This window comes from Taurulus bubalis (assembly GCF_910589615.1).
Source record: "Taurulus bubalis genome assembly, chromosome: 13".
Lineage (NCBI taxonomy): Eukaryota > Metazoa > Chordata > Actinopteri > Perciformes > Cottidae > Taurulus > Taurulus bubalis.
In genome coordinates, this window is record NC_136601.1 from 25,358,785 (window position 1) to 25,383,123 (window position 24,339).

The window sequence follows — 24,339 nt, forward strand, 5'->3', positions numbered from 1 at the left end:
TGTCAGCAACTGTTGTCAGCGAGCTGCTGTGTGTCCTGAAGACATGGACGGTGACCGTTTCTCCCGACTGACTAGCTAACTAACGGGTTCTCCTCTTCTCCGGTTCATTCTGAAGTTTAGCTTGCGGCGGCTAAAGCTAGCCAGCGGCAGGCACGCCACTTCCGGTTGGACCTTTCAGAATAAAAGCCGTGAGCGGATTCTTGTAGAGTTACGATTTTTAATGAATTCTGCATGGAGGGAGAGAGGGGATGAAACATGAATGTATAGTCAAAGGTCATTTATTGTATCCCACTAGGTTTAAGAACTGTAAATATTATTTATAAAATACGAAATTCACGATGTTGTTTCCTATACCTTCTTCAAATGCACTTCCCGTTTCACCACATACATACAAACAGACACTGAACTTGTTGTTATAACTATTTTTCTCTGCCTCAGGCCTAAATCTAACACGGACGACAAAATGCTTAATTGTGAAAAATATCAACATCCGGTCTCTGACTGCATTAACCTCGTTTCACTTGACGTTTTAGTCCTGGGAAGTGATTTTTTTTTTTCTTCGAGCGACTCGGATAACTCGACCAGTCCACAGACAACAACAGGAAAAAGAAAGGAAGACATTCACAACTGTACCAAACAATGTGTTGCACAGCACAGATGATTGCAATATGAACACATGCTAACGTTACAACACCTCTCCACGTGTGTCTGCGTGTGTCCGTGTTCGTGAACGTTTGTTTTTGTGGGGAAAAGTTCACGGTCCTCCAGTGATCCTCTGAGAATCACACCCTCATCACTGTCCTCTATGCAAATACCTTTTGAAGTAGAAAAACAAACAAAAAAGTTGATGATTTATTGTTATTATGTAGTACTAAAGCTAACTGAAAGAAACAATGGACACACACACACTATCTGTACACACTCTAACAACCCTTTGTTGATATGTTGCACGTATGCATGAAGTGATTGTTCAGGATGTCCCGACTAGCGTGTGGACACTCGTGTACCATTGCATTTCATTTAGCTGACGCTTTTATCCAAAGAGACTTACAATAAGTGCATTCAACCATGAGGACAAACTCAGAACAACAAGAATCAAGAAAGTACAATTTATTCAATAAAGTTAAACTACAAAGTGCTATCAGTAAGAGACATGTAAATGCTACTGAAGTGCTACCTGCTTTATTCAAGGTGTAGTTGAAAAAGAAGTGCTTTTAGTTCACGGTGGAAGATGTAGAGACTTCCTGCTGTCAATGGGGAGCTCGTTCCTCCATTGAGGAGCCAGGACACAAACAGTCTGACTTTGTTGAGTGTTTATGTTTATATGTGTTGCAACGTATATTTTGGACATTGGATAGAACAGGCCTCACCTCATTGATTACATTCATTATTGCTGGATTCAATTCACGTGTCCCACCCTGTGTATAAGACGGGACGTAGTCGTTTCGTGACGTCACCCGTTGGTTTGTGGAGTTTTGAAGTCTCAAGTTCACCGTCGTCCAACATGGATTATGGCCGTCGCCATGTTGTTTTTTTCCGCAACCGATGAACGGAATTTATCATTTTTGGATTGCAGAGGAGTGACGTTGATCTGCTGAATACGGCTCTGGTAGCGGCAACGATCTGTCAATCACACTAAACCCGCCCTAAAGCGTCCCCTGCTTTATGGTCTGTCTGACTCTAAATGACCATAATTTACTAAATGAACATCATGCTGTATTGAAGAAGACTTGAAACTAGAGATTGAGACATAAACTCATGTTTACAATGTTTACTGAGGGAATACATCAAGATAAGTAGAGTCATGTATATAGACTTCTATACAACCAGAGGAGTCGCCCCCTGGTGGTCAGGAGAGAGAATGCAGCTTTAACACATGAAGCATAGACTTCTATACAACCAGAGGAGTCACCCCCTGGTGGTCAGTGGAGATAATTCAAATTCAAGACACTTCTGAATCGGCTTCTCTCGGCCTGCTGTGGGCCACCTCTAGGCCACAGCAGGCCTTTTGAACATGCTGGTTCATTAACGTTATTACACTTGTGCTTTTCCTGCTATGCAAAGGGTCTATCGTCTGAAATTTTGCACAGATTTCTTTTTTCCTTAATTGCCAATGTTATTTTTGCCAGGACAGCCCAGAACGTGGCGAGTAAGGGAAACGTCTTTCCATGCGGCAAATTGTGTGATCTATTCTGGGCTGAATATGACAACGTCCCATCTTTTTTAATGCAAGTATGACAGTGTGGATGCACGTGAGCTAAGTACATAAAAAATGCTGTTTCTAACTCGAGGAATGCTTTTCCAGTAAGTAGCCGTATTCTGTTGCTTCTGACCTCAACATCTGTCACTGACAGAAATGTCTTTGCATGACAAATTTGAGAGAAATATGAATGGACCCATCGCTAATCATCACTGGTGCACCAGTAACGTTAGCTAAATAAGCTGATTACCCAGTCCTGCCAATTTGAGGGAAATAACCACAACCTTCATGACTTACACAATTATTTTTTATCCGTGACTAAATTACTTAAACTGTGGTGTACTGGGTGACGAAAAGAAAGCTGCACAGTTTGGTCTTGAGGGATTTTGCAGTTGCTATAATGAGCTAGCTCACGTTGCTTTAGCTGTGTTGTGTAACTTAAAATGTCTCTCTCTCTCTCTCTGTATACATACAGTATATCACACCGTCATTTTATACTAACCTCGACAGATGTGTGGTCTTTTTTTGCTGCCAAAAATTGTGAAAGTTAGTGGGAAAAAAAGACATTTAACATGAGAAAATGATGGTTAATATTAGCAAAAAATACCGCTATTTCGTAATGAGACTACAGCGCCACTCTCTCTGGCAATGCTTGTAAATGCAAAAATATGCTCCTAGAAGAATAAATGTCCCTTCACGTAGCATGGCAACACATGCCCACTTTAACTTTACCTATGTATGTATTTATGTTTTCAAGTGTGAAATATATAAAAGAGATGGAGCTTGACATTCCGGTCTGCTGACCGAACCAATGAGTCACAGTCAGCATGGTGAAATAAGGGTCATTATGTGGTGGGACACAGTCAACTGTGTGTGTGTGTGTGTGTGTGTGTGTGTGTGTGTGTGTGTGTGTGAGTGCAGGAGAATGAGAGAACGACAGCAAGTGACTCTCTTGCACCCTCTGCATGTTTGTTTTTGTGTGTAAGTGAATGTGACGAATTAAGAGTGAGGAGAGGATGGGGGCTGTGAGTGTGTAGTGAGAGAGTGTGTGTTTGTGTCGCAGTGAAGAATGGCCTCTCTGTGGTCTCACACAGTGGCCCTGTTCACATCAGGGTCAGCTGCTTACACACACACACACACACACACACGCACACACTCGTTTTCCGACTCCTATCCAACCTAAACAAGACAACATTCTGAGAAACAATTGAATAAGAAAATTCCGGCGCGATAGAGGCCACATGTCTGTCCCTCTCCATCGCTTCTTTCTGTCTGTGTACTTGCAAACATGCGAGGAAGTTGGCATTTCACTTAACGAAAGCATTTCCTGAGGTTGCTCGCATTTACGTATGCACACACACACACACACACACACACACACACACACACATACATGCAGGAATTCACACGTATAGGCGACAGCAGTGGCAGATATCAGTGTCAGTTCCTCAGAATCAAAGAGACGGGGGTTTCTCTGTTTTGCAAAGCGAGGCAACCTTTACTTTACACTTTATTCTTTATTCAGACAAAGAAAAGATAATACAAACATTTCATATTCAAGGCATTAAGAAGAGCAGTTCACAATTAGCGTGCAAGAAGAACCCCTCCAATCAGAACTCACTGGAAGGCGAACGCAAAAAGCAAAGTAACCAACAATCAAAGGTCTGAGCGACTGAAGACATCTCAGGTCATCAGGAAAGGCTGATTACAGTTTGTAAATGTGCAGCCGGCTCTCTGTTAAGATGGAGGACTCAGATACCTGTTTGCTGGCTTCCCCTGGAGTCTTATTGCATCCCTGTTATTTCCCTGTGACACAAACATCCACCAGGAGCAGGCTGGGGAGTGGCCTTAGGTCTGAGCTGCGTTAGCTTGGCTGTATCTCGGCTCTCCTCCCTGGGGTGGTCACTAAAACAAAAAGTAAAACAATAAAATAGTCGTGCATTCCCGGAGCATCAGGAGGAATGTAAGCAGCAGCAACAATATGGCCGACATCTTCACATACAACATTTGACATCGGGTAAACATTGTCCATCGACTTTGGCTGTTTGAGCGCCAAGCGTCATGGACGTAAACACAGAGTCCGCCTCCCGTCAGTGATGCGACCATGGAGCTCATGGTCTCTGCAGACGTCCCCGTCCGCCCTGTGTGATCTTTCCTGCTACCGGATGTTAGCCACAAGCCGACTGGCTGGTGGAGCGGCCTTAGACCCTAGCTAGCTGGGTTAGCTTTGCTAACCTTCCTCTTTGGTCGGGCAGGTCAGGCCTATGGGCGCTGATCGTCTCGAGGTCCGCTCCTTCACACAATAATCCAATCCTCTCGCGTCCTTCTCCGATGTTGGTGAGTGTTTCTGTCACATGCCGTAAGCGCTTCAGTAATCAGACATCAACATTGGAGACAAAGTGCAGTGGTGTAGAAAAACTTCACTGGACTGATGGACGGCATTCCTCCAACACGTATTCCCTCATTCGCTGGTTTTGTGATGGTGGTGGTGGAGCCGTCATAACGTCCGTCATAACCTCCCCAAAATGTTTTTAACTGAAGGCTGGAGCATGATTCAACCCATCCAACCGTTCAGGGAGCTTCAGATTGCCATTGTGTCAGCTATTCATCAACAGTTAACACTCATTGCAGTAGAGATGAGATGGTCAGACTCTCGTGACACCAGGGAGCTACAATGGCCGACCTCCACAGCTGAAGTGATGCGGCGTACCGGCTCGCTCGACTGCAGCCAGACTTGCCGAATGCCCAAAGTTTGATTCTGGACGCCAACAATGACCCGGCGTTACCTTGAGCACGGCCAGAGAGGAGCTTCTTGTCACACCAAAAGGCCCCATAAACGAAAAGCGTCCACATCCGGGAGCTTCACCTCGACCAGACGGCCAGCTGACCCTCAGACACATCTGTCTTGGAGGGGGATTGTTATTTATTTTTTAAGTAGTGGCCTTAGGTCAGAGCTGGGTTAGCAAATGTAGAGGAGGTTCAAAGCTGCACACTTCCTGTCTGAAGAGCCAAGTGTGCGATTTGATAAAAGAAGAAGAAGAAACGCAGTTCTTGTCTTCAGGTAACGGCCTTAATGTGTCTGTGAAACACTAAATGAACCCGTACAGCACTTTTCTAGTCTTCTGCCCACTCAAAGCGCTTTCACACTACATGACATCATTCACCCAATTACACACTCATGGGAGGAGCTACCATGCAAGGAGCCACATCAGATTATCAACCATTCATACACCGTAGGCGCAGCTACGGGAGACATTTAGGGTTAAGTGTCTTGTGGTGAAATGTTATAACAACCACCCTCTCTTTTTTTTTAAAGAGAGTGGTGATGAAAGACTCAGCCACACACAGACGGACAGTTTTGCTTGCAAAAAAAGAAAAGAAAAGCAACACATTATGCAGATCCTTCAGAGGCTCATGCTGATTTCCTTTACATCTCTTTTTTACTCGTATCGACACTGGAAAATAAAAAGCCCACACACATGTCACATGGTTGTTGTTCAGCATGTAGGTAGAGTTATTCACCTGCTAGTGACGGAGTCTGAAACCTGAACTCAGATGCTGCTGATCCAGGTATTTAGTGACATTTCGTGCCATTAAGTAATATTTAGGACCGCTGTCAAGGTAGGTGAATACAGGATCTGTGGTTGCCATAGGAACAGCACATCAATATGTGGATGCAGGATTTTATTTCCCCCGATAGTTGAAAGAAGTTGCTGCTACATATAGTTAGCAGATTCCTCATTGGAAGTTATTAAAACTTGAAAAGCAACAGTCTGTATTTTTAATTAATTTGCCCGTTGGCCACAAGAGGGCGCTGTTGCTCATGTTTGCACGTCACTATCTGTCTGTCTGTCTGTCTGTCTGTGCTACAAACTACATGGATTCCTGTTGCTTTTGTAATCAGATTGAATTCAGGAGAGATTTGCAAAAACGTGAAACTTGATTCAAACACCCATCTTTGATTTCCGTCTGTATTCTGATAAGGAAATGCAGTATTTTAGTGTTATGTCAAGGTGTTCTCATCTGTGTTCAAAACAGAAGTGCTGTGTGAACTAGAACTAGCGACGGTTTCATCAGCCACGATGCTGCTTCCATTATTAGTGATGATTGAGGAGAAACATATCAGGAAATAGCTTTCTATGAGTCTCACTGATGAACGACTGAAAAGGAAGAGAAGACAAAGTAAGAATGTTTCCTTCTAAATCTGCTGTCTCGACAATTTGGACATGATCAAACGTGCATTTCACACAAAGGAGACTCATGTAATCACTCACTGACGTTCAAATGTACAATATACATTTGAATATATTGATTGTTGTGGAAAAGATAAAAGATCCAGTGGCCCGACACGACATTGTATGTCAATTTTGTGACCCACGAATGAACGGCATCCTGCCGCGAGAAAGCAGACTTTCCATATCAGCGTTTAACTAAAGACAAGCGATTAAGTGGAAAAAGATCGACAAATAATGCCAAAATGTCCAAGAAGAGAAAGATTGATGCAGAGAGAAGGCAATTTAAAGAAGATGGGAAAGTAAATACATGATTGAGCCTCAGGGAGACAAACCGGTAAGTCTGTGTCATGAGGCAATGTCGGTGTTGAAGGAGTACAATTCACGTCAGCGTTTTGACACCAAACACAGAGCCAAGTACGTTAAATTTAACCGCCAAGAAAAACATAAAATTGTCCAAGAATTAAAAGTTCTCAAAAGATACAGCCAAAAATGCTGCTGCTGTGAAAGATACCTTTATTGTGGCCGAAGAAATCGAACACAAACAAAGGTATGTGAGCAGGTGTGCCCCAGACCACACAAAGGTATGTGAGCAGGTGTGCCCCAGACCACACAAAGGTATGTGAGCAGGTGAGCCCCAGATGAGCCCCAGACCACATAAAGGTGTGTGAGCAGATGAGCCCCAGACCACATAAAGGTGTGTGAGCAGGTGAGCCCCAGATGTGCCCCAGACCACATAAAGGTATGTGAGCAGGTGAGCCCCAGATGAGCCCCAGACCACATAAAGGTGTGTGAGCAGGTGTGCCCCAGAGGCGGACTGGCGGAAAAAGTCCCGGGAGTTACTGTCAGACTGGTCCACTCAATTTACGGCGCGTTGCCCACTCAATGCATCACATGTATCGACCAGTCAGTGGCTTACTTGGAAAAATATTGGTATTGGACCAGCCCAACCCCGTCGGTCTACCCCTATGGCCAGTCCGCCCCTGGGTGTGCCCCAGACCACATACAGGTATGTGAGCAGGTGAGCCCCAGACCACATCTGTCACACATGTTCTTAGCGGCTCACAATTTTTTGTTGGACCAGAGTTATGTCCTTTTCAACTATGACAAAAAATCTGAAAGCTACTGCTGGCTCCCAGAAGATTCCCTGAGTTTCGTTTCTTTGAAAAACAGGAGAAAGAGCCTTTGTGGCAGACCTACGTACATGTGCTTAGCACACAATGATCAGCTGCACTGCATAATTAAAGCTGTCCAGGGTCAGTGCTACCACCATTCCACATAATTCACCATACACGGGTTGATTGAAACCTCTTCATGGAAGACTTTGAAGTACTCAATGAGTTAGAAGCAGTGATGTAATCAAAATACAAATACCACTACTCCACTGGAGACATGTCCAGGTCCTCCCGTTTTGTCAGTGTACACATAGTAAGAGATATACTTTTTTTTAGAAGGAATTGCAGTATTACATACTTAGTCTTCTAGGTGCAGTGGGCTGCTGGGAAGCTCCTGGGGAGCAAGTGGAAGTTCAGTGTCTTGCTAAAGGACACTCCGGCATGAGCACTGGAGGTATCGAGCCATACATATGAGGAGGAATCAAGGCCGGCATAGATGTGTGTTTAATTGATCTTAATGTAGCCGACACATGACTGTATTTTTTTCTCTCCTCTTGATAGTTATAAAGTAAAATAGCAATACAATGTCAAGAATTGTCTTTATTCTTGTTCTATAATGTCATAAATACAACAAACTATAGTGTTTGTATACATAATATGACTATATATAAAACTTCATAAACTGTGATATCAAATAGCTTTTGCGGCTCCAGAGGATTTTTATTTGGTGGAAAATGGGGCAAAATGGCTCTTTGGATAGGAAAGGTTGCTGACCCCTGGGCTACCTGAAGGGTGTTTACAGGACATGTAAACTACGCTACCAAAGACACACTGATTCATTACACTTTATTTTCTTTTTTTACCTGGAGATAGTGTGAGATGGAAAGTTAAGGGATCACCAAAGTTATGACAATATATTGTTTAAATGTTATGGCAATCCATCCAATAGTTATCAGACATTTCACACTGAATAAATAATGCCAACCGCTGGATCCACAGTCATTACAATGCCTCCACTGGAGACCATGAATGTGTATACAATTGTATGGCATGTCAAGACATTTCACAATTTCATACAAAAGCCCCAAAAAACAATCGCACAATGCATGATCAATGACGTCAGCAGGATGAGTCCTTTACGCACAATACATCTCATGGTAATCCCATTCAGTAGATGAGATATTTTAGTGGTGTTGACCTGACTGATAGACGGACTGTCATGGCCGCCCTTGCAGCCATGCCACAAGAGGAGCTAAACAAATGAATACAAAAATATGAAATATGAGAAACAACTCTCAGGATAGCAATTCAACAGAAGCACAAACTATAACATCCAAATGATCATGAAGTTGATCAAACTCTACCTCCTTAGACACCAGTTTCATCAAAATGAACAGTATGACCACGAAGAGTGGAATTCCCATCAACTGTTAAAGAAATGTATTGTGTTCTATTACTTCAAAAATACTTACTTGCACAATTGTTGCTGCACTGCGTGCTTCCCAAGCTGTATTTTCAGAGGGAAACGCTGTAAATGAAACACAGAACCTAGGAGCAACCCTGAGTGAATCACAATCAACCTGCATTAGTTCTACAGGCGCGTGTCCAAAAAGTCTCCCAAAAAAACAAACAGATAGTGATTGCCAAAATGTAAAAAGGTTCTCAGACACTTCTGAGTGCAACGCAAAGCACTTATTTCCATTGCACATCACGTGCAGAAATGATTATCTGTTCAAAGTAATGACCGTATGCTTGCTCACATCCTATTCGGTGATACTTGCATGTTCTTCAGTACATTTTTATAAATGTTGTGAGTCCGTTTGTTCCAAAGTTGTCGTAACTGCAACCGCTGTTTTGCAGCAGACTGAAGTGTCTCTTCCTCTTGTGCTGTAGTCTCTGTGGTTGTCACGCCGGAGCACTAATGAAAGAACCCAAATGCACGACCCGAGGCAGAGAGTAAAGTTCACAAGAATTCCTCTATTGATAAAGGTAATCTTGCAACAGGATAGAGTCTCTGGAGAAGGACCGCCGAAGGTTCTCCCGATGTGACTGAGGCCGGTCGGCAAGGCTCTGACCCGCTGTGGTGAGAGCAGCTGTCTCACTCAGGGGAGAGGAGAATCGGCAACGTAAACAGTCCAGGGTCATTCACAGGAAGGCAGTCAAACTCGGCAGAGGTACAGGCAGGGATCGGGCTTACTCGGAAACGAAGGGACGTCGGAATCAGACCAGGATATCAGGCAGGAAAAACGCTGGTAAGTTGACTCACAGGTGAAGAAAAACGAACTGGCAACGAGACAAGTGAAGCACCGAGTATATATACACACTGGGAGGGGAGATCTCGAATACAAGCGGCCGAAATGAGCTTCCTCCGCAGGGTGGCCGGGCTCACCCTTAGAGATAGGGTAAGGAGCTCGGACATCAGGAGGGAGCTTGGAGTCGAGTCGCTGCTCCTTCGTGTCGAAAGGAGTCAGCTGAGGTGGTTCGGGCATCTAGTCAGGATGCCTCCTGGACGCCTCCCATTAGAGGTTTTCCAGGCACGTCCAACTGGTAGGAGACCCCGGGGAAGACCGAGGACACGCTGGAGGGATTATATCTCCCGGCTGGCCTTGGAACGCCTCGGGACCCCCCAGAATGAGCTGGAAAGTGTTGCGGGTGAGAGGGAAGCCTGGGTCGGCCTGCTGAACCTGCTGCCACCGCAACCCGACCCCGGATAAGCGGCTGATAATGGATGGATGGATGGATGGATGGGAGGGGAGTTAACGAGACACAGGTGAAACACATCAGGGCAGGGAGAGGTAATCACACATGAGGAAGTAAAGACAGCAGACATGACACAGGAGGATGATTTCAAAGTAAAACAGGAAGACAAGACAACAAAATAAAAGCACTACCGTCTAGTGACGGTTGTGACAGTGGTGGAAGTCAGTCATGCACATGTTGTGCTTATCGTCTCATAGTCGGAAAAGGTCGACAATGCAAAATTATATTCTATATATATATATTATAGGAGGAGCTTTACGTGCAGACAACTCCATTGGTTTACATCCAAAAGTCTTGACAATTACTGACATCTTTGCAATTATTTGTGCAATTTCTACAAACACCGAAGATATAAACCTAATATTGCTCAGACTCAAAAATACACATATATCCCACAAACTCGATTGTTTTCGTATCAAAAATCCAGACCAGATAAAGGCAGTATAATACGATGTAATCAGAGAATTGTTGTGCAGGGCATGAGATTGTTTTTAAGGCAGTCAGACGTGTTAACAGCCATCTTGAGACTGATACACGCTCCATACTTGTGAAAGCTGGTCGGAGTTCTGCAGTATTGTTGTTATGACTGAGGTCCAGTAACAGTTGCTTGTCTCATCAGGCACTATTCCCAGAAACAAATCACCACGAGGAGGATCCGTCAATGCGATTCCCAAATGCATCATGCACATTCCCACGTAGACATCTTCGATATAAACAGCTTTAACGTGGGCCGACGCCTCCAGTATCCTCTTGGGTAAATCCAGTGAGAACACATAGCCCAGGCCTTGGACATAGGGTGGGTAATATGACTCGGGGAAGACGGAAACAGGCAGACACCACTTTGAGGTTTGGTCTCTGAGAACAGCAGCATCCCTCACCACCAACCCCGTCAGGTATTTGTCTTGCGGGGCCGTCAAAAGCATGTCGACCAGGTTGTGGACGTTAAGGAATATGTCCGAGTCGATTTTCATGGCGTAGGAGGTGTTGGGGCAATGGGAGCTGAGCCATTCGAACATGACCATGGTTTTGATCGTGAGGTTATTGTAGCTGTCCAAGAAGTCACTCTGGAGGATATCGTGATGCTTCTGGCTTTCCTCTAACACCTACAGAGGGGGAGATAGCAGACAGAGGTTTAGCAGTAGTTCATCGGTTTCTCAGCCGCTCAGCGGAAACAAGCTAGCAAACGGTTGCAACATTAGCATTCATTTGGAGTCGTGTTTCTGATAGACCGGGAGAATGAATGCCAAATATTCACTCAATATTCACAGTTCTGATCTTCTGGTCTGATCGCCACCAAACCCCTGAGGAAAATACTGAGCTCAACAGCGCTAAACGCTTCACAATGATGTCGTACGAACAGTTACAGACGTGTCAATTTCCGCTTGTCGTGTATCGTATTTTTAAAATTTCTTTTATAGAATTACTTCTGCAAAGAAAACGTTTGATTTTCGTAAAAAGATCGTAAAATACTTAGTTAAGTTTAGCCAACAATACTACTTGGTTAGATTTAGGGAAAGATCTCAAGATTTACTCCACCAGAGTAACCAGGAGAGCACACCACATCATCAGGGACACAACACACCACATCACCAGGGACAGAACACACCACATCACCAGGGACACAACACACCACATCACCAGGGACAGAGCACACCACATCACCAGGGACACAACACACCACATCACCAGGGACAGAGCACACCACATCACCAGGGACACAACACACCACATCATCAGGGACACAACACACCACATCACCAGGGACAGAGCACACCACATCACCAGGGACACAACACACCACATCATCAGGGACACAACACACCACATCACCAGAGACAGAACACACCACATCACCAGGGACAGAGCACACCACATCACCAGGGACACAACACACCACATCACCAGGGACAGAACATACCACACCATCATGGACACAACACACCACATCACCAGGGACACAACACAACACATCATCAGGGACACAACACAGCACATCACCAGGGACACAACACACCACATCATCAGGGACAGAACACACCACATCACCAGGGACACAACACACCACATCATCAGGGACACAACACACCACATCACCAGGGACAGAGCACACCACATCACCAGGGACACAACACACCACATCATCAGGGACACAACACACCACATCACCAGAGACAGAACACACCACATCACCAGGGACAGAGCACACCACATCACCAGGGACACAACACACCACATCACCAGGGACAGAACATACCACACCATCATGGACACAACACACCACATCACCAGGGACACAACACAACACATCATCAGGGACACAACACAGCACATCACCAGGGACACAACACACCACATCATCAGGGACACAACACACCACATCACCAGGGACACAACACACTACATCATCAGGGACAGAACACACCATATCACCAGGGACACAACCAGTGTTCCCTCTAAGCTGTGTGCGTGGCCGCGCAGGCCAGTCGAAGTGGCCGTGCAATAGAATTTTCAGATCATGCACATTTTTCAGACCGCACAAACGTTTTTTTTTCAGGGGTTAAAAATCTTTTTTGCGCCAGTGTTTCTGAGATAGGAGTGAGCCATCTCCACAATAATAAGATCTTTGATGTGTCGAGTCTTCTTGGCCAATCAGCGTCCCGTTTCTCGACATGCGCTCTCTGTACCTCTGCTAGCGCTCTGCCTCCGTTAGCTCCCCCCACCCCCGCTGTCCTCCTCCGGGCGCCAGGAGTGAAGCTCGCCCAGAGCGCCACATGAGCTCGGGCCGGCGCTGTTTAGGCTCCTCTTGGCGGGCCCTGCTCCAGCAGCTATAGGCTACCATGGAGAAAAGAAAGGCAGAGCAGGCGCCCCAGAAAAAGGTCTGCCTAACATTCAAACATGAGGGGCTAGATGAAATAGTCCAAACTGACACAGGGAGGATGAAACTTTCAGACATATTTAAATATGAAGAATATGAAGTTATTAAATTGTTTATATAGGCTACCTTTAGGAAAAATGACACCATGTCAATTTTATAGGCCTATAATTTTTGTTTAGCAGCATTAGCATTTTTCTTTCAATGAAGTTCCACTTAAATGTTGTACCTGCTGAGAAATGACTAAACACCTTTGATACTTTTATTTTTTATATATTATTATCAGTCATAACCAGTGAACCAGTCATAACCTCCCCTTATTGAAGTGCAACAAAGATTCAACTGTAAGTTCAACTAAACTGACACAACACACCACATCATCAGGGACAGAGCACACCACATCATCAGGGACAGAACACAGCTCTTCTGGCTCCTGCCATCAGGCAGACGTACTGGAGTCTGAAGTCCAGAACCACGAGACTGACGAACAGTTTCTACCCGCAGGCCATCAGGCTGGTGAACAGTGGACACTGTAGCAATGCATAGTGCACTTTATACACTGAGCAATACAATTATCATATTTTTGAGCAATGCTGTTATATCTTTTATATTTTGTGCCTTCTTTTTTTTTTTTTTATCTATTTTTACTAATTCTGTGTGTTAGGAGGACCCAGCAAAACAAGCTTTTCATTATATAGAATAACTGTCTGTTATCTGTGCATATGACAGTAAAAACATCTTGAATCTTGAAATGACACATCATCATTTGATTTATTAAGATCAAATTATTGTGCAATGTTTATGTTTCAGCGGCTCAAGAGACAGTGCCAAAATCAGTTTAACAAAGATGTTATTGTTGCCCTCCTGTCACCTCATACACAGGAACCAGTTTAGCCCTCTGCAAAGACATGTGTTTGGCTGCAGCTGTGCAAACCTGGCATAACCTCCTTCTTTTTTTTTCTCTGCTCAAATTACCCCTGTGAGCTTTGAGGTCTCAGAAGCACCTGTTGTAGCTTGCTCATGTTGGACTATTCGTTTTGCAAACGGCAAGAACAGAAATTGGCTTGGGATGGAGAAAGCAAATGCAGTGACTTATTAATCAACTCACTTGCTCTTTGATGCTTTCTGTCCCATCTTCCTCTTTGGACATTCCCAGGAGGAAGTAGTGGCTGACCGCTCTGCCCAGCACTGTTGCTTCTTTGCCCCACGTGTTGCGGATCGTGTCACGGGCCTTTCTGTCGTTGGGTGCGACTGGGATCATAAGAACCAAGAATGGCCTTTCTTGCCCACACCTATGTGGTTCATCCACTATGACCCTGTACTGGTTTGGGTACGCCACAAGGTACACTGAAGGGGCATCTGGTGAGATCTGCAAACAGATGAGGTTCATGTTTTTTGAGTGTTGCTTCTCAATGCTTTATCTTTTTCTCTTTTATTGTTAACTTAACTACACTGATATTAGTTTCATGTTGAAAGACAGAACATGGAGCTATCAAGATGTGTTCAGACTAAAGGCTTTATGTGTGAAGATTGTTTGTTGCTGTTTATACCAAATCTGCCAATGTAGTGACTGTACAGATGTTAGCGTTAAATAGCGAGCACCATTCAAATGTTTACACGTCCTACAGCTAAACCATTTATATTCCTGCCCACTTGTGTCTTTCCGTCTACTCTGTTTGCAATTGGGTTGCTTCTAAAATCCGTCATGCGCTCTGTTTGAACACATTTAATCAAATAATTTGCCTTTAATGAGCGACTTGTTTGCAACTACCATTTGCACATTCAGCTAATTACAAATGTCATTTTACTGCCAGAATTTTAAACAGATGATATTTGAAAGCTGAATTGAAACAGTCTGTCTTGAACATGAACAAGCATCGCTGGACTCCAACAGATATACTTACATCCGGCACTGAAGTATTTATAGTCTTGTGCCCTGTGGTCAAACGCCATGACCCATTGAGGCTTGAAGCGTAGACAGTGAACATAAACAATCCAAGAGTGAGTAGCAGCATCAACAAACACAACTGTCGTCTCGCTCTTGTCCATGTGGTCTTTTCACTGCCAAGACAAAAGTGAAAGTTATCCGTTTAACACCTCATAATCTCACATCAGCAGCACTTTGCGAATATGGCCTCTCCCATGACCAGTAGTGTGAGCGGTCCTCATTCGTTGGGATTTATGTGGAACTGTTTAGAGCAAAAGAGTCTCAATTAAGATCGGCATCCATCAAACCACAAGCACGAGCTGCACTGAAACATCTGCAGAGAAACGTTGGATGTGTTTTACACGCCTTATTCTGAAGAGAGACCTACTGGACATGCCTTACACGCTTCTCTGTAGACTGTGGACATATTCTAAATAAGAGTACTGCATACAGCAATCACTCAGAATCAGGAAGCACCACAACCACACTGCCGACAGGCTGAACGCGACCTTTTCACCTGTTCAAATGTGTTTCTGGTGATCTGGCACTTGAACGTACCGGCAGCCATGAGCCAGAAAGACGAGCTAAGCTACTCGCATGAAAATGGAAACTTGCAAATTCTAATCACAACCGTGCCATTCATGAAGCGGTAGTTATGCTGGAGAACGCAGAAGAGAGGAGGACCCAACGTAATCTCTTACATCTTATCTGGTACGGGAAACCCAAACAACATACAGCATTTAATCAGAGTCAAAATACTTGTTTTAAACGTCCCAAGGCCAACTCCTAACCCTCTTGAAAACAAAACACATTTGATAAAACTGCAACAATCATGTTCCTGTCACATGGCATATTCTTAGTTTGCGGTGAGACTTTCTAAGCGTGACACAAGGGGCAGGTTTCACAGTCTGTAGAGTGCAAACAAACACAGTAATTCCTGTTCCACATCCATTCAAACCTCTCACTGTTTCTAACCTCTCACTGTTTCAAACCTCTCACTGTTTCTAACCTCTCACTGTTTCAAACCTCTCACTGTTTCAAACCTCTCACTGTTTCTAACCTCTCACTGTTTCTAACCTCTCACTGTTTCTAACCTCTCACTGTTTCAAACCTCTCACTGTTTCAAACCTCTCACTGTTTCTAACCTCTCACTGTTTCTAACCTCTCACTGTTTCTAACTGCTCTCTGCTCCCCACCCTGTTGTTGCCTTGCCCCTGTAATATTTAAAACAGCATGTTTCAACAAGCAGGCATGCAGAGGCGTTTTGTTTTGTCGTCGCGGTATGATGTCTGAGGGCTCACATGAGAGAAGCTGCACAATCGGAGCAAAACCCTCAGATTCAGGTCTTTTAAGGGTGCTTTTCTGCCATACATTTAGGGGTAATGAGTTGGCAAAAGCATATACTTGTATACTTGGGCTGATTTGAACTGTATTCCCTTTTTTTGTTGTATACTCAATTACAGATTACAACCACAAAGTCCTAAATGATACGTCTGCACTCCAGACATGAGCTCCAGTGCTTGAGGGAGGGGAGAGTCTCCTGCAACCAACTGGACGGATCCTTTTTATCAATAGCCAGACACTTTTCAAAGCTTTCGGACTCAAGAAGCACAGCGAGCCTGGGACTTCACCGTAAAGTCAATGCATTTGACATAAACTGAATTAAAATCAGGACTCACCATCTGTAAAAGGTGCTCTCCGGCATTTTCCTACAGGGAAGGATCTCCGAGCTTCAGCTTCAGCCAATCTGTCAGACAGACAGCAGGTGAGAATGAGGATGTTGCAGTGACCAAATGCATTGTGGTCTGTGGTCTGAGTGAAGCAGACGAGCGCACAGAGCCTTCTTCAACAAAGTACGTGTGACGACAGGAGCACAGACATTTCATCTAAACGCTGGTGCTTGGATATGCCTCGGCTTAAAATGAGCGCGCAAAAAAGTCGATGAGTGTGTTTTGAGGTGAAGCACCAGTCAACATGACTCAACATGCGTCTGGGAAAATTTAACCAGAAAATGTGACAGTGCTCACTCTTCTCATCCAGCGTCATCTCCGTCTCTCTCATTGATTTCAAAATGTGTCGCAATTTGAAGTACATTTTCTCTACTTTTGCATTTAATGTATAGCTCAACTTTCTGTGTTGGAGGACATGAGAACAACTTCAAACAAAACATGTAGTCAGTACAGCAATGTTTCATAGTGCTTCTACAATTAAGCTTAGAGGGAATAACTGACGTGAGTTAGCCTGGAGTGAATGTTGAGTCACGCATTGTGATTTTTCTTTTGCAGAGGATTTTGTTTGTTGTTTCACGCTGCTTATCTGCACCAGAAAGAGATATAAAATGTCACTTATGACATCCGAGAGAAGTCTTTTACAGCATTGAGGTCACATGAGTTTCCACAAGCATTCTGAGAATACCCTCGGAGAGATCCTAACTAGACCATTCGCGTGATGATGGTTGTATTAATATGCTTACATTCATTTACCATGCTGGTCATTTGGGGGGAAATGGTTTCTGTCATTGTGATTGCTGGCCAGTCTGTATAAGTAGAGGCATTGGTCGACATGGAAATCTGTAAACCAGCGAACACTGATGCATTTGTCCATTTGTATCTGTAGATACAAATAATAATAATTGACTATGCCTTACACTGTAAATAAGGAATGTCTATGTGTAAAATACGATACTTAAGAAAGAATATAAACAATAAGGGGAAGTGAACCGTGTGAAATTGTGATTGGTTACATGCGGTCACAGTTAGTTTGGTTAGTGCGTTCACATAGGAGATGCTGTATAGGCCAGGAATGTGAAATCCAGATGAGCTCATAGTTCTGCATCATTTGAATGCGTCTGGACGCTGTGATTTGTGCTCCCTTGTATCCACTGCAACGCCATCAACTTTCTATTAAATCTGTTTCTTTATATCTTACTGAATCCGGAACTACCGGAGTCTACCGCCCAAAGATTTTTGAACACAACATATCTTTGCATTGTAATCACGTTGGTTTCCTCTTTACCGCGTAGTTGCGTTGGGTGGGAGACGCGGCGCGTTCTAATCTGTATAGCTCCTTATCTTTGTATCGGGTAACATTCTCAATTCCTCAGAATTTCGTCACTCGGAGCAGCTCTTTGCAATAGGAAGCTTCTTGACCACGGCCCTCGTTCTCTAGGAACTTCCTATTCGTGGGTTTTGGTTATAAAATAATCTTTTTTTTAAAACTTCTAAAACCTCTTTGCAAAGTTGATCAAATATCCATATTTATTTTTCCTGCATGACAGAAGAGGCGGGTGCATGAGGGAGGGGTAGTTATTCGTTTGAAATACGCTCAGTGGAGTCATTTAACCTGTAGGTTATTGGTTATAAGTTATTGTCATACAGCATTTCTGTTTCATCTATAAGTGCACGCAGGTTAAAGCTGGTGGGACGACAAATTCACACGGTATTCTGTCTGGGCCTGTCACTGCCTTAAAGTTTTTCACAGTTTCTATCTTGTGACTACTCCCTTTGCAGGGGGGGAACTTTGCATTGCTCATTCTTCACTGTCTATGTCAAATATAGGATGATATCATAAACTGATGCATTTAGTGGTGTCATTCTGGCATCTGAAACAGTTACTTACTGTACATGCGGATATTACAGGAATACTAACAAAATGCCCATTATTACAATCAATTACTCTCCCCATCTTACCTTACTAAAGAAAACTGGCTTCTGGCAACACTTTTCTTTTTTTTGATGAATTGAGTTAAAAGGTTGCATTTTTAACAGAAACATGATCTGAAATCATCTGTTTACAAACTCTCACACAACTGGGGCAGCACAATCCACGTCTCCTTTACTCAATCGGAGGCTCACTACATCCCAAACACATGCATCTTCGCTAAAAACAGGACTATTTGAAACCACTCAGAATGGCAGCGTGCCTGCACGAGTGTGAGGCTGCTTTAATGTTTGAAATGGTCAGGTTTTAGCAAAGTTGGATGTGTTTTGGAAGTACTGATCATACGACTGGATTAGGTGAGGGTTTGATGTCAGACTGAAGTACTAGTGTCAGGGGAGTTAAACCCTTGTCGTTTCTGTCATAATACTTTGATAGCAATTACAGCATCTTTCCTTCTTTTTCCAAGATTCCAGCTTTAAAGAATTCCAAACAGAAGTAAGAAAGAATAAAAAGCAATTTTGACGAAGTAGCTCAGGTGGAAGGGCCCCTACTGTCTCAATCCTGTCTACTGGAACAGTTTATATCCTACGGTAGACGCCTGCAACAGACGCTCATGATCCACAGACAATGAACCCTAACGACTTTGGCAAACCACCGACTTTTCCTAATGGGATTGGTTTCAATTGAAATGTCTCAACAACTGTTGGATGAATTGCCATGAAAGTTGGTCCGCACATTCACAGTACGTTACCCACCCTGTCCTCATGTATTCATTGTAATGACGTCCCGAATGCAGCCTTTACGATTACCACTTAGCATTTCATGAAAATCAACAGAAACTGTTGAAAGCAGCAATAATTCAGCGGAATAGAAACCAGTCAACCACAGTGTACATTTACTCTAGCATGTGGGAATGTACACTATGAGCACCACAGTGAGACATACAGCCGTGAACTCTTGAACTCGGGCGACAGCAGCAGTTTTCACTTCCTGAAATGCTATTTAAAATACGTAGTCGGTCCAGAAAGACAATGCACACAGGTGGAAACTGACATATCATTGAACCACTCCCTTTATGAGTTCTATGGGTAAATCCACTGTTTTGTGATAATTAAGTATCATTTGGAAAGACATACATTTGAATTTAAAAGTGTGATACAGTATGGTAAAAATAATACAGGTACTTACTTCGCTCTCCCTCTGTGTGTTGTAAGCCGATCTTCTCGGACGGCCGTACTTCTTCTTATAGTGCACGTTAGTGCATGTGAGCGTTGCCCACTGGCCGGCTCACAACCGCCACACTGCGGTCACAGCTTATCTCACCATCCAGACCTGGCCTCGGGCAGACCCCGCAAACTGCCTGCTCAGCAGTCGCCTTTCAAAGGAGGTCAAATGTTTCATAAATAAGTGTAAAAGGTTTGTGCCTAACTACACATTCTGTAACATATTTGACCAAATATGTTTTTTTGCATTAACAGCCCCTGTGCACTTAAAAGTAAACATTTAAAAAGGTTGTAGATGGACAGCTGCATTTTGAAGATAGACATACATGTGCGTAACATATCCATCTAATAGCTGTCAAGCAATTTGACACAAATGTCAACCTGATTATTAGCTGGAGGATCATGAGTCATTGGGATTCATCGTCTTGGGGTCATGAATGTCGGAACTACATTTAGTGCCAATCCATCCAGTGGATGTTGAGATATTTCACAGGATAAGAGAAACCAAGAGCTGGAGGAAATGTCAAGGGGTCATCAAGTCATTCAAATCCCTCCTCTAGGAAACAGGAAAACCTGTACAAACTTTATCGGCAAATCATCCAATAGTTGTTAAGACATGTTGGTAGCATTTGCTCCAGTCTTTGCTCAAGTCTTTGCATGACAGAAAAAACTAAACTACTAAATACTTTAAGCGCTTGTACTAAAGTACTGTGATTGTATTACTTAGTAAAGTTCTTATTCCATGTAATTTGTATTCTGTATCTTCATTTTGAATATTGTTGTTATCGTTGTTGTTTGCTGCTGCTGGCTGTCTGAGGGCTACCAAACAGAATTCGTTTGTGTCACTACAATGACAGTAAAAACCTCTTTATCTTCAAAGCTGCTACCGTGAGGTTTAATTTGCATGCACAGACAATGAAGTGGATTGTTAGCAAACAGGAACTTGATAATAAATACATGAGTAATTATTATTAATTAAGTAGTGTTATTGTGACGGTCAAAATGGCTTCAACAAAAGTCAATCCAAGCTGTTACAGCCTGAAGACAAATTAATATGAAATTTGGCAATATCTTAACTCTAGAGCAAGTTTAATTAACAAACAAGTAATAGCATTATGTCCATACGAGGCCATATGTGTCAATATATCTAACATGAAAATAGAGTGGTGCATCATCAGTGTAAGAAGATAAAATAACAAGAGTGATTTGATAGGCAGTAAAATACGAGGACCACTACTTCAAACCTTCAACATTTGTCTTCTAGAAGATTCATTAACCAGTGTGTGTGCAAAGATCACATTTGAGATTTTGGTTTATTTGGGTTTAAGTAACTGGGTTACTAGAGTATTAGTTTGAACTTTTACATGATCCAAAATGTTTAGAAAATACGCTTGTTTGCGTTCTTCTGGGAGTGAAATGTGAATTATTACTTAATTACCAGGACACAGCATGCATAGTGCTTAATAAATACAACAAGTGATTTGGTTTACTGACATGCTTTGTGTTAAGGCCTACGTTTTAAATGTCTTTAATTGGTTTCTATTCACTGTAACATTTGGCAATGCCAGCTCAACAGAGTGAGAAACTGGTTTCAGTGTTTCCCCCTAATCGGAACAGAAGGTTTTATAATGCCATCAATACGACCGGCAGAATTATTATTAAGTGACTGTGGCAGAAGAGGAAGTGGGCTGCCAGCCAGGTAAATGTTAAAGAGAAGGACAAGGGGGTATATGAGAGTTGTGAAAAAAATATGAGGAAACAGCTTGAGAGAGTCTGATTGAGCAAGAAACTGAATATGAAATCACACAACGGAGAAAGAAGAAAAAACAGTTGTGTCAGACAACAGGGATCCAAGATGTATAAAACAACTCCTATATTTTTTATTTGCTCTCAGTTAAATTATTTCAACCAATATATCCAAAGAATAGTCAAAGAAATGAGCAGAAATCAAAAGAAAACCACTATACTGTATATTGCCATCGAATATAACTCAAATAATTAATAGTTGTATCAAACAATCTCAAATATCCAGAATTCATTGGTTCAAATAAGACAATGACACCACCCTTGTGTAAATAAAAAAAACATTATCCACTTTGCTTAAATATTATGGTAATACTCTTGGTTTCTTAAAGCTCACAAAGAAGAATGTGGTCTGGTTCAGCTTGGAGTCCGGCTCTGGTAGTGGTCTCCATTCCAGAGTGACAGCTCACAACATTAGTCCGCTAGCGGGGAGCACCCACCCATCCACCCACCCATCCACCCATCCATCCACCCACCCACCCATCCATCCATCCATCCACCCACCCATCCACCCATCCATCCATCCACCCATCCACCCATCCATCCATCCACCCACCCATCCATCCATCCACCCATCCATCCACCCACCCACCCATCCATCCATCCACCCACCCATCCATCCATCCATCCAGCCACCCACCCATCCACCCACCCATCCATCCATCCATCCATCCATCCATCCATCCATCCATCCATCCATCCACCCACCCATCCATCCATCCATCCATCCATCCAACCACCCACCCATCCATCCATCCATCCATCCACCCATCCATCCCCCCACCCATCCATCCATCCATCCATCCAGCCACCCATCCATCCATCCAGACACCCATCCACCCATCCATCCACCCATCCATCCATCCACCCATCCATCCCCCCACCCATCCATCCATCCACCCATCCATCCATCCATCCATCCATCCATCCATCCATCCACCCATCCATTCATCCAGCCACCCATCCACCCATCCATCATCTGCCACTAATGAAAAGAGGAACAGAGTAAAAGCAAAAAGAGGCTCTGGGTCTCACACAAAATGTGAGAATTTTTACAACTCCCACAAAAAACAGAAATTCTAGAGAACAAATCACTGTTGTGTATAGGTCTATGCATAAGTTATGGAAGCTGTACAGAGACTATTGTAACAGACATGAAAAACAAAGACTGGTTATAATGCTCACCAACCTTCTAAAAGCATACAATTCTTAAATAAAACAACAGAAAATAAACATGTTTTTGGAGGGTCATCTCCTTTTTTCCCTTTATCAGGTTTTATCATTTCTTAATGGCCGAACAGAAAACCAATATACTTATCAACAAAAGACGGTTCTTCTCCTCCACATTAAAAGAGGCTGCGAGAAATGATTGTGTCATTTACTCTTTTATCTATTTATTTGATTATTTCTTCTTCTTTTTTTATCTAAATGGGTGGTCATGCAAATAGAAAAGGCCAAGTCCTCATGAGTTTTGCTTGGCGGTAAAAGATGTCCGGTCTCTTGGTGGCCAGCTCACCTCCTGATGAGTTGTCTAGCTGATTACTGGGGTACAAGGTGAGCTGGTTTGCAGTCTCTCTGTGCCTTTTAGCTCAAGAAGTTACTCGCCTTTTAATCAGCTAGCCTTAACAACTAGCCACATTTCCATATACACCATCTAACTGTGCTTTCTCAGTAATTAAGTTGAGCAATCGCTTCACACATCACGTGTAATCTTGATATTCTTGCTGGAATCCATTTCTTTAAAGTCAACCATTTTTTGCTTCTTAGTTCTAAACCGGGAATTGTATTTCCAGAGGTTGACTTGTTGTTTTAAGGTTGACTGGTATTCCAAAAATCATTGCTTGAAATCTGCCTCGTTTACTGACAAGCCACCTCGTCCACAGGTCGATGGATACAGCCGGGTAGAAGGTCGCCCGGCATTCAGAGATTGCGCTACTTTTGTTTTTTCGATCGACCGCTATGTCCGGGTAGTTAAGCGGCTGACAAATCAACTTGTTTTTTTCCGGGGGACACAGCTGGTGCGTGAGTTCAAGATGGTTGCTTCTATTTGTGCTCCGAGGTCCAACTTGGTAGCTTATTCGACCCACTTACTCACTCATTGTGTAAAGTATCCTGGACCTTTTCATTGACTTGTCCAAGTTCATCACTCCACACTCTCTGCACCGGTCAAATGTGTGTGTCCGGTGATGTTCTTTCCAATGGTGTTGGCTACACAGCTCACATACCAGTTTGTGTCAGTCTTTTCCCAGTTGGTATATCCAAAACCAGCATACGATCAGTTTTACAATCTGAATCTGTGTCTGTATGCGGTCTGCAGCCGGTATATCCAAGCGTTGGGTTCATACAGTCTTAAAGCAGTCCTTTGTTCAATCTGCAGGCGGACCTCAAGTCAAGTAGTCCATCCTGAAAACCAAGGCTGTACACCGTCCACAAACTCAATGAAAACCAGCCGACCAACCAGTCCATCCCATTTCCAAAGCCGGTGTAAAAACAGTCTGTGAACTGGTCTGTAATCCAGTGCCGGTTGGGCGGGCCCTCTACCAGATG

The 24,339-nt window shown here is 43.4% G+C and overlaps 1 protein-coding gene and 1 long non-coding RNA gene across 2 annotated transcripts; both read right to left on the reverse strand.

Moving 5' to 3' along the window:
• Positions 1-10,816: 10,816 nt before the first annotated feature.
• Positions 10,817-14,521, reverse strand: LOC306746032 (beta-1,3-galactosyltransferase 2-like; the record flags this gene model as incomplete). Its single annotated transcript, XM_079228896.1, has 2 exons — positions 10,817-11,410; positions 14,288-14,521. Coding segments are annotated over 2 exons (828 nt in total), but the record flags the coding sequence as incomplete, so codon positions are not given.
• Positions 14,522-14,531: 10 nt separating this feature from the next.
• Positions 14,532-16,853, reverse strand: LOC306745660. Its single transcript, XR_013771117.1, has 3 exons — positions 16,786-16,853; positions 15,084-15,240; positions 14,532-14,548 (listed from the first exon to the last, which is right to left on the reverse strand). It is a non-coding gene; the product is annotated as an uncharacterized lncRNA (long non-coding RNA).
• Between the last annotated feature and the right edge of the window lie 7,486 nt (positions 16,854-24,339).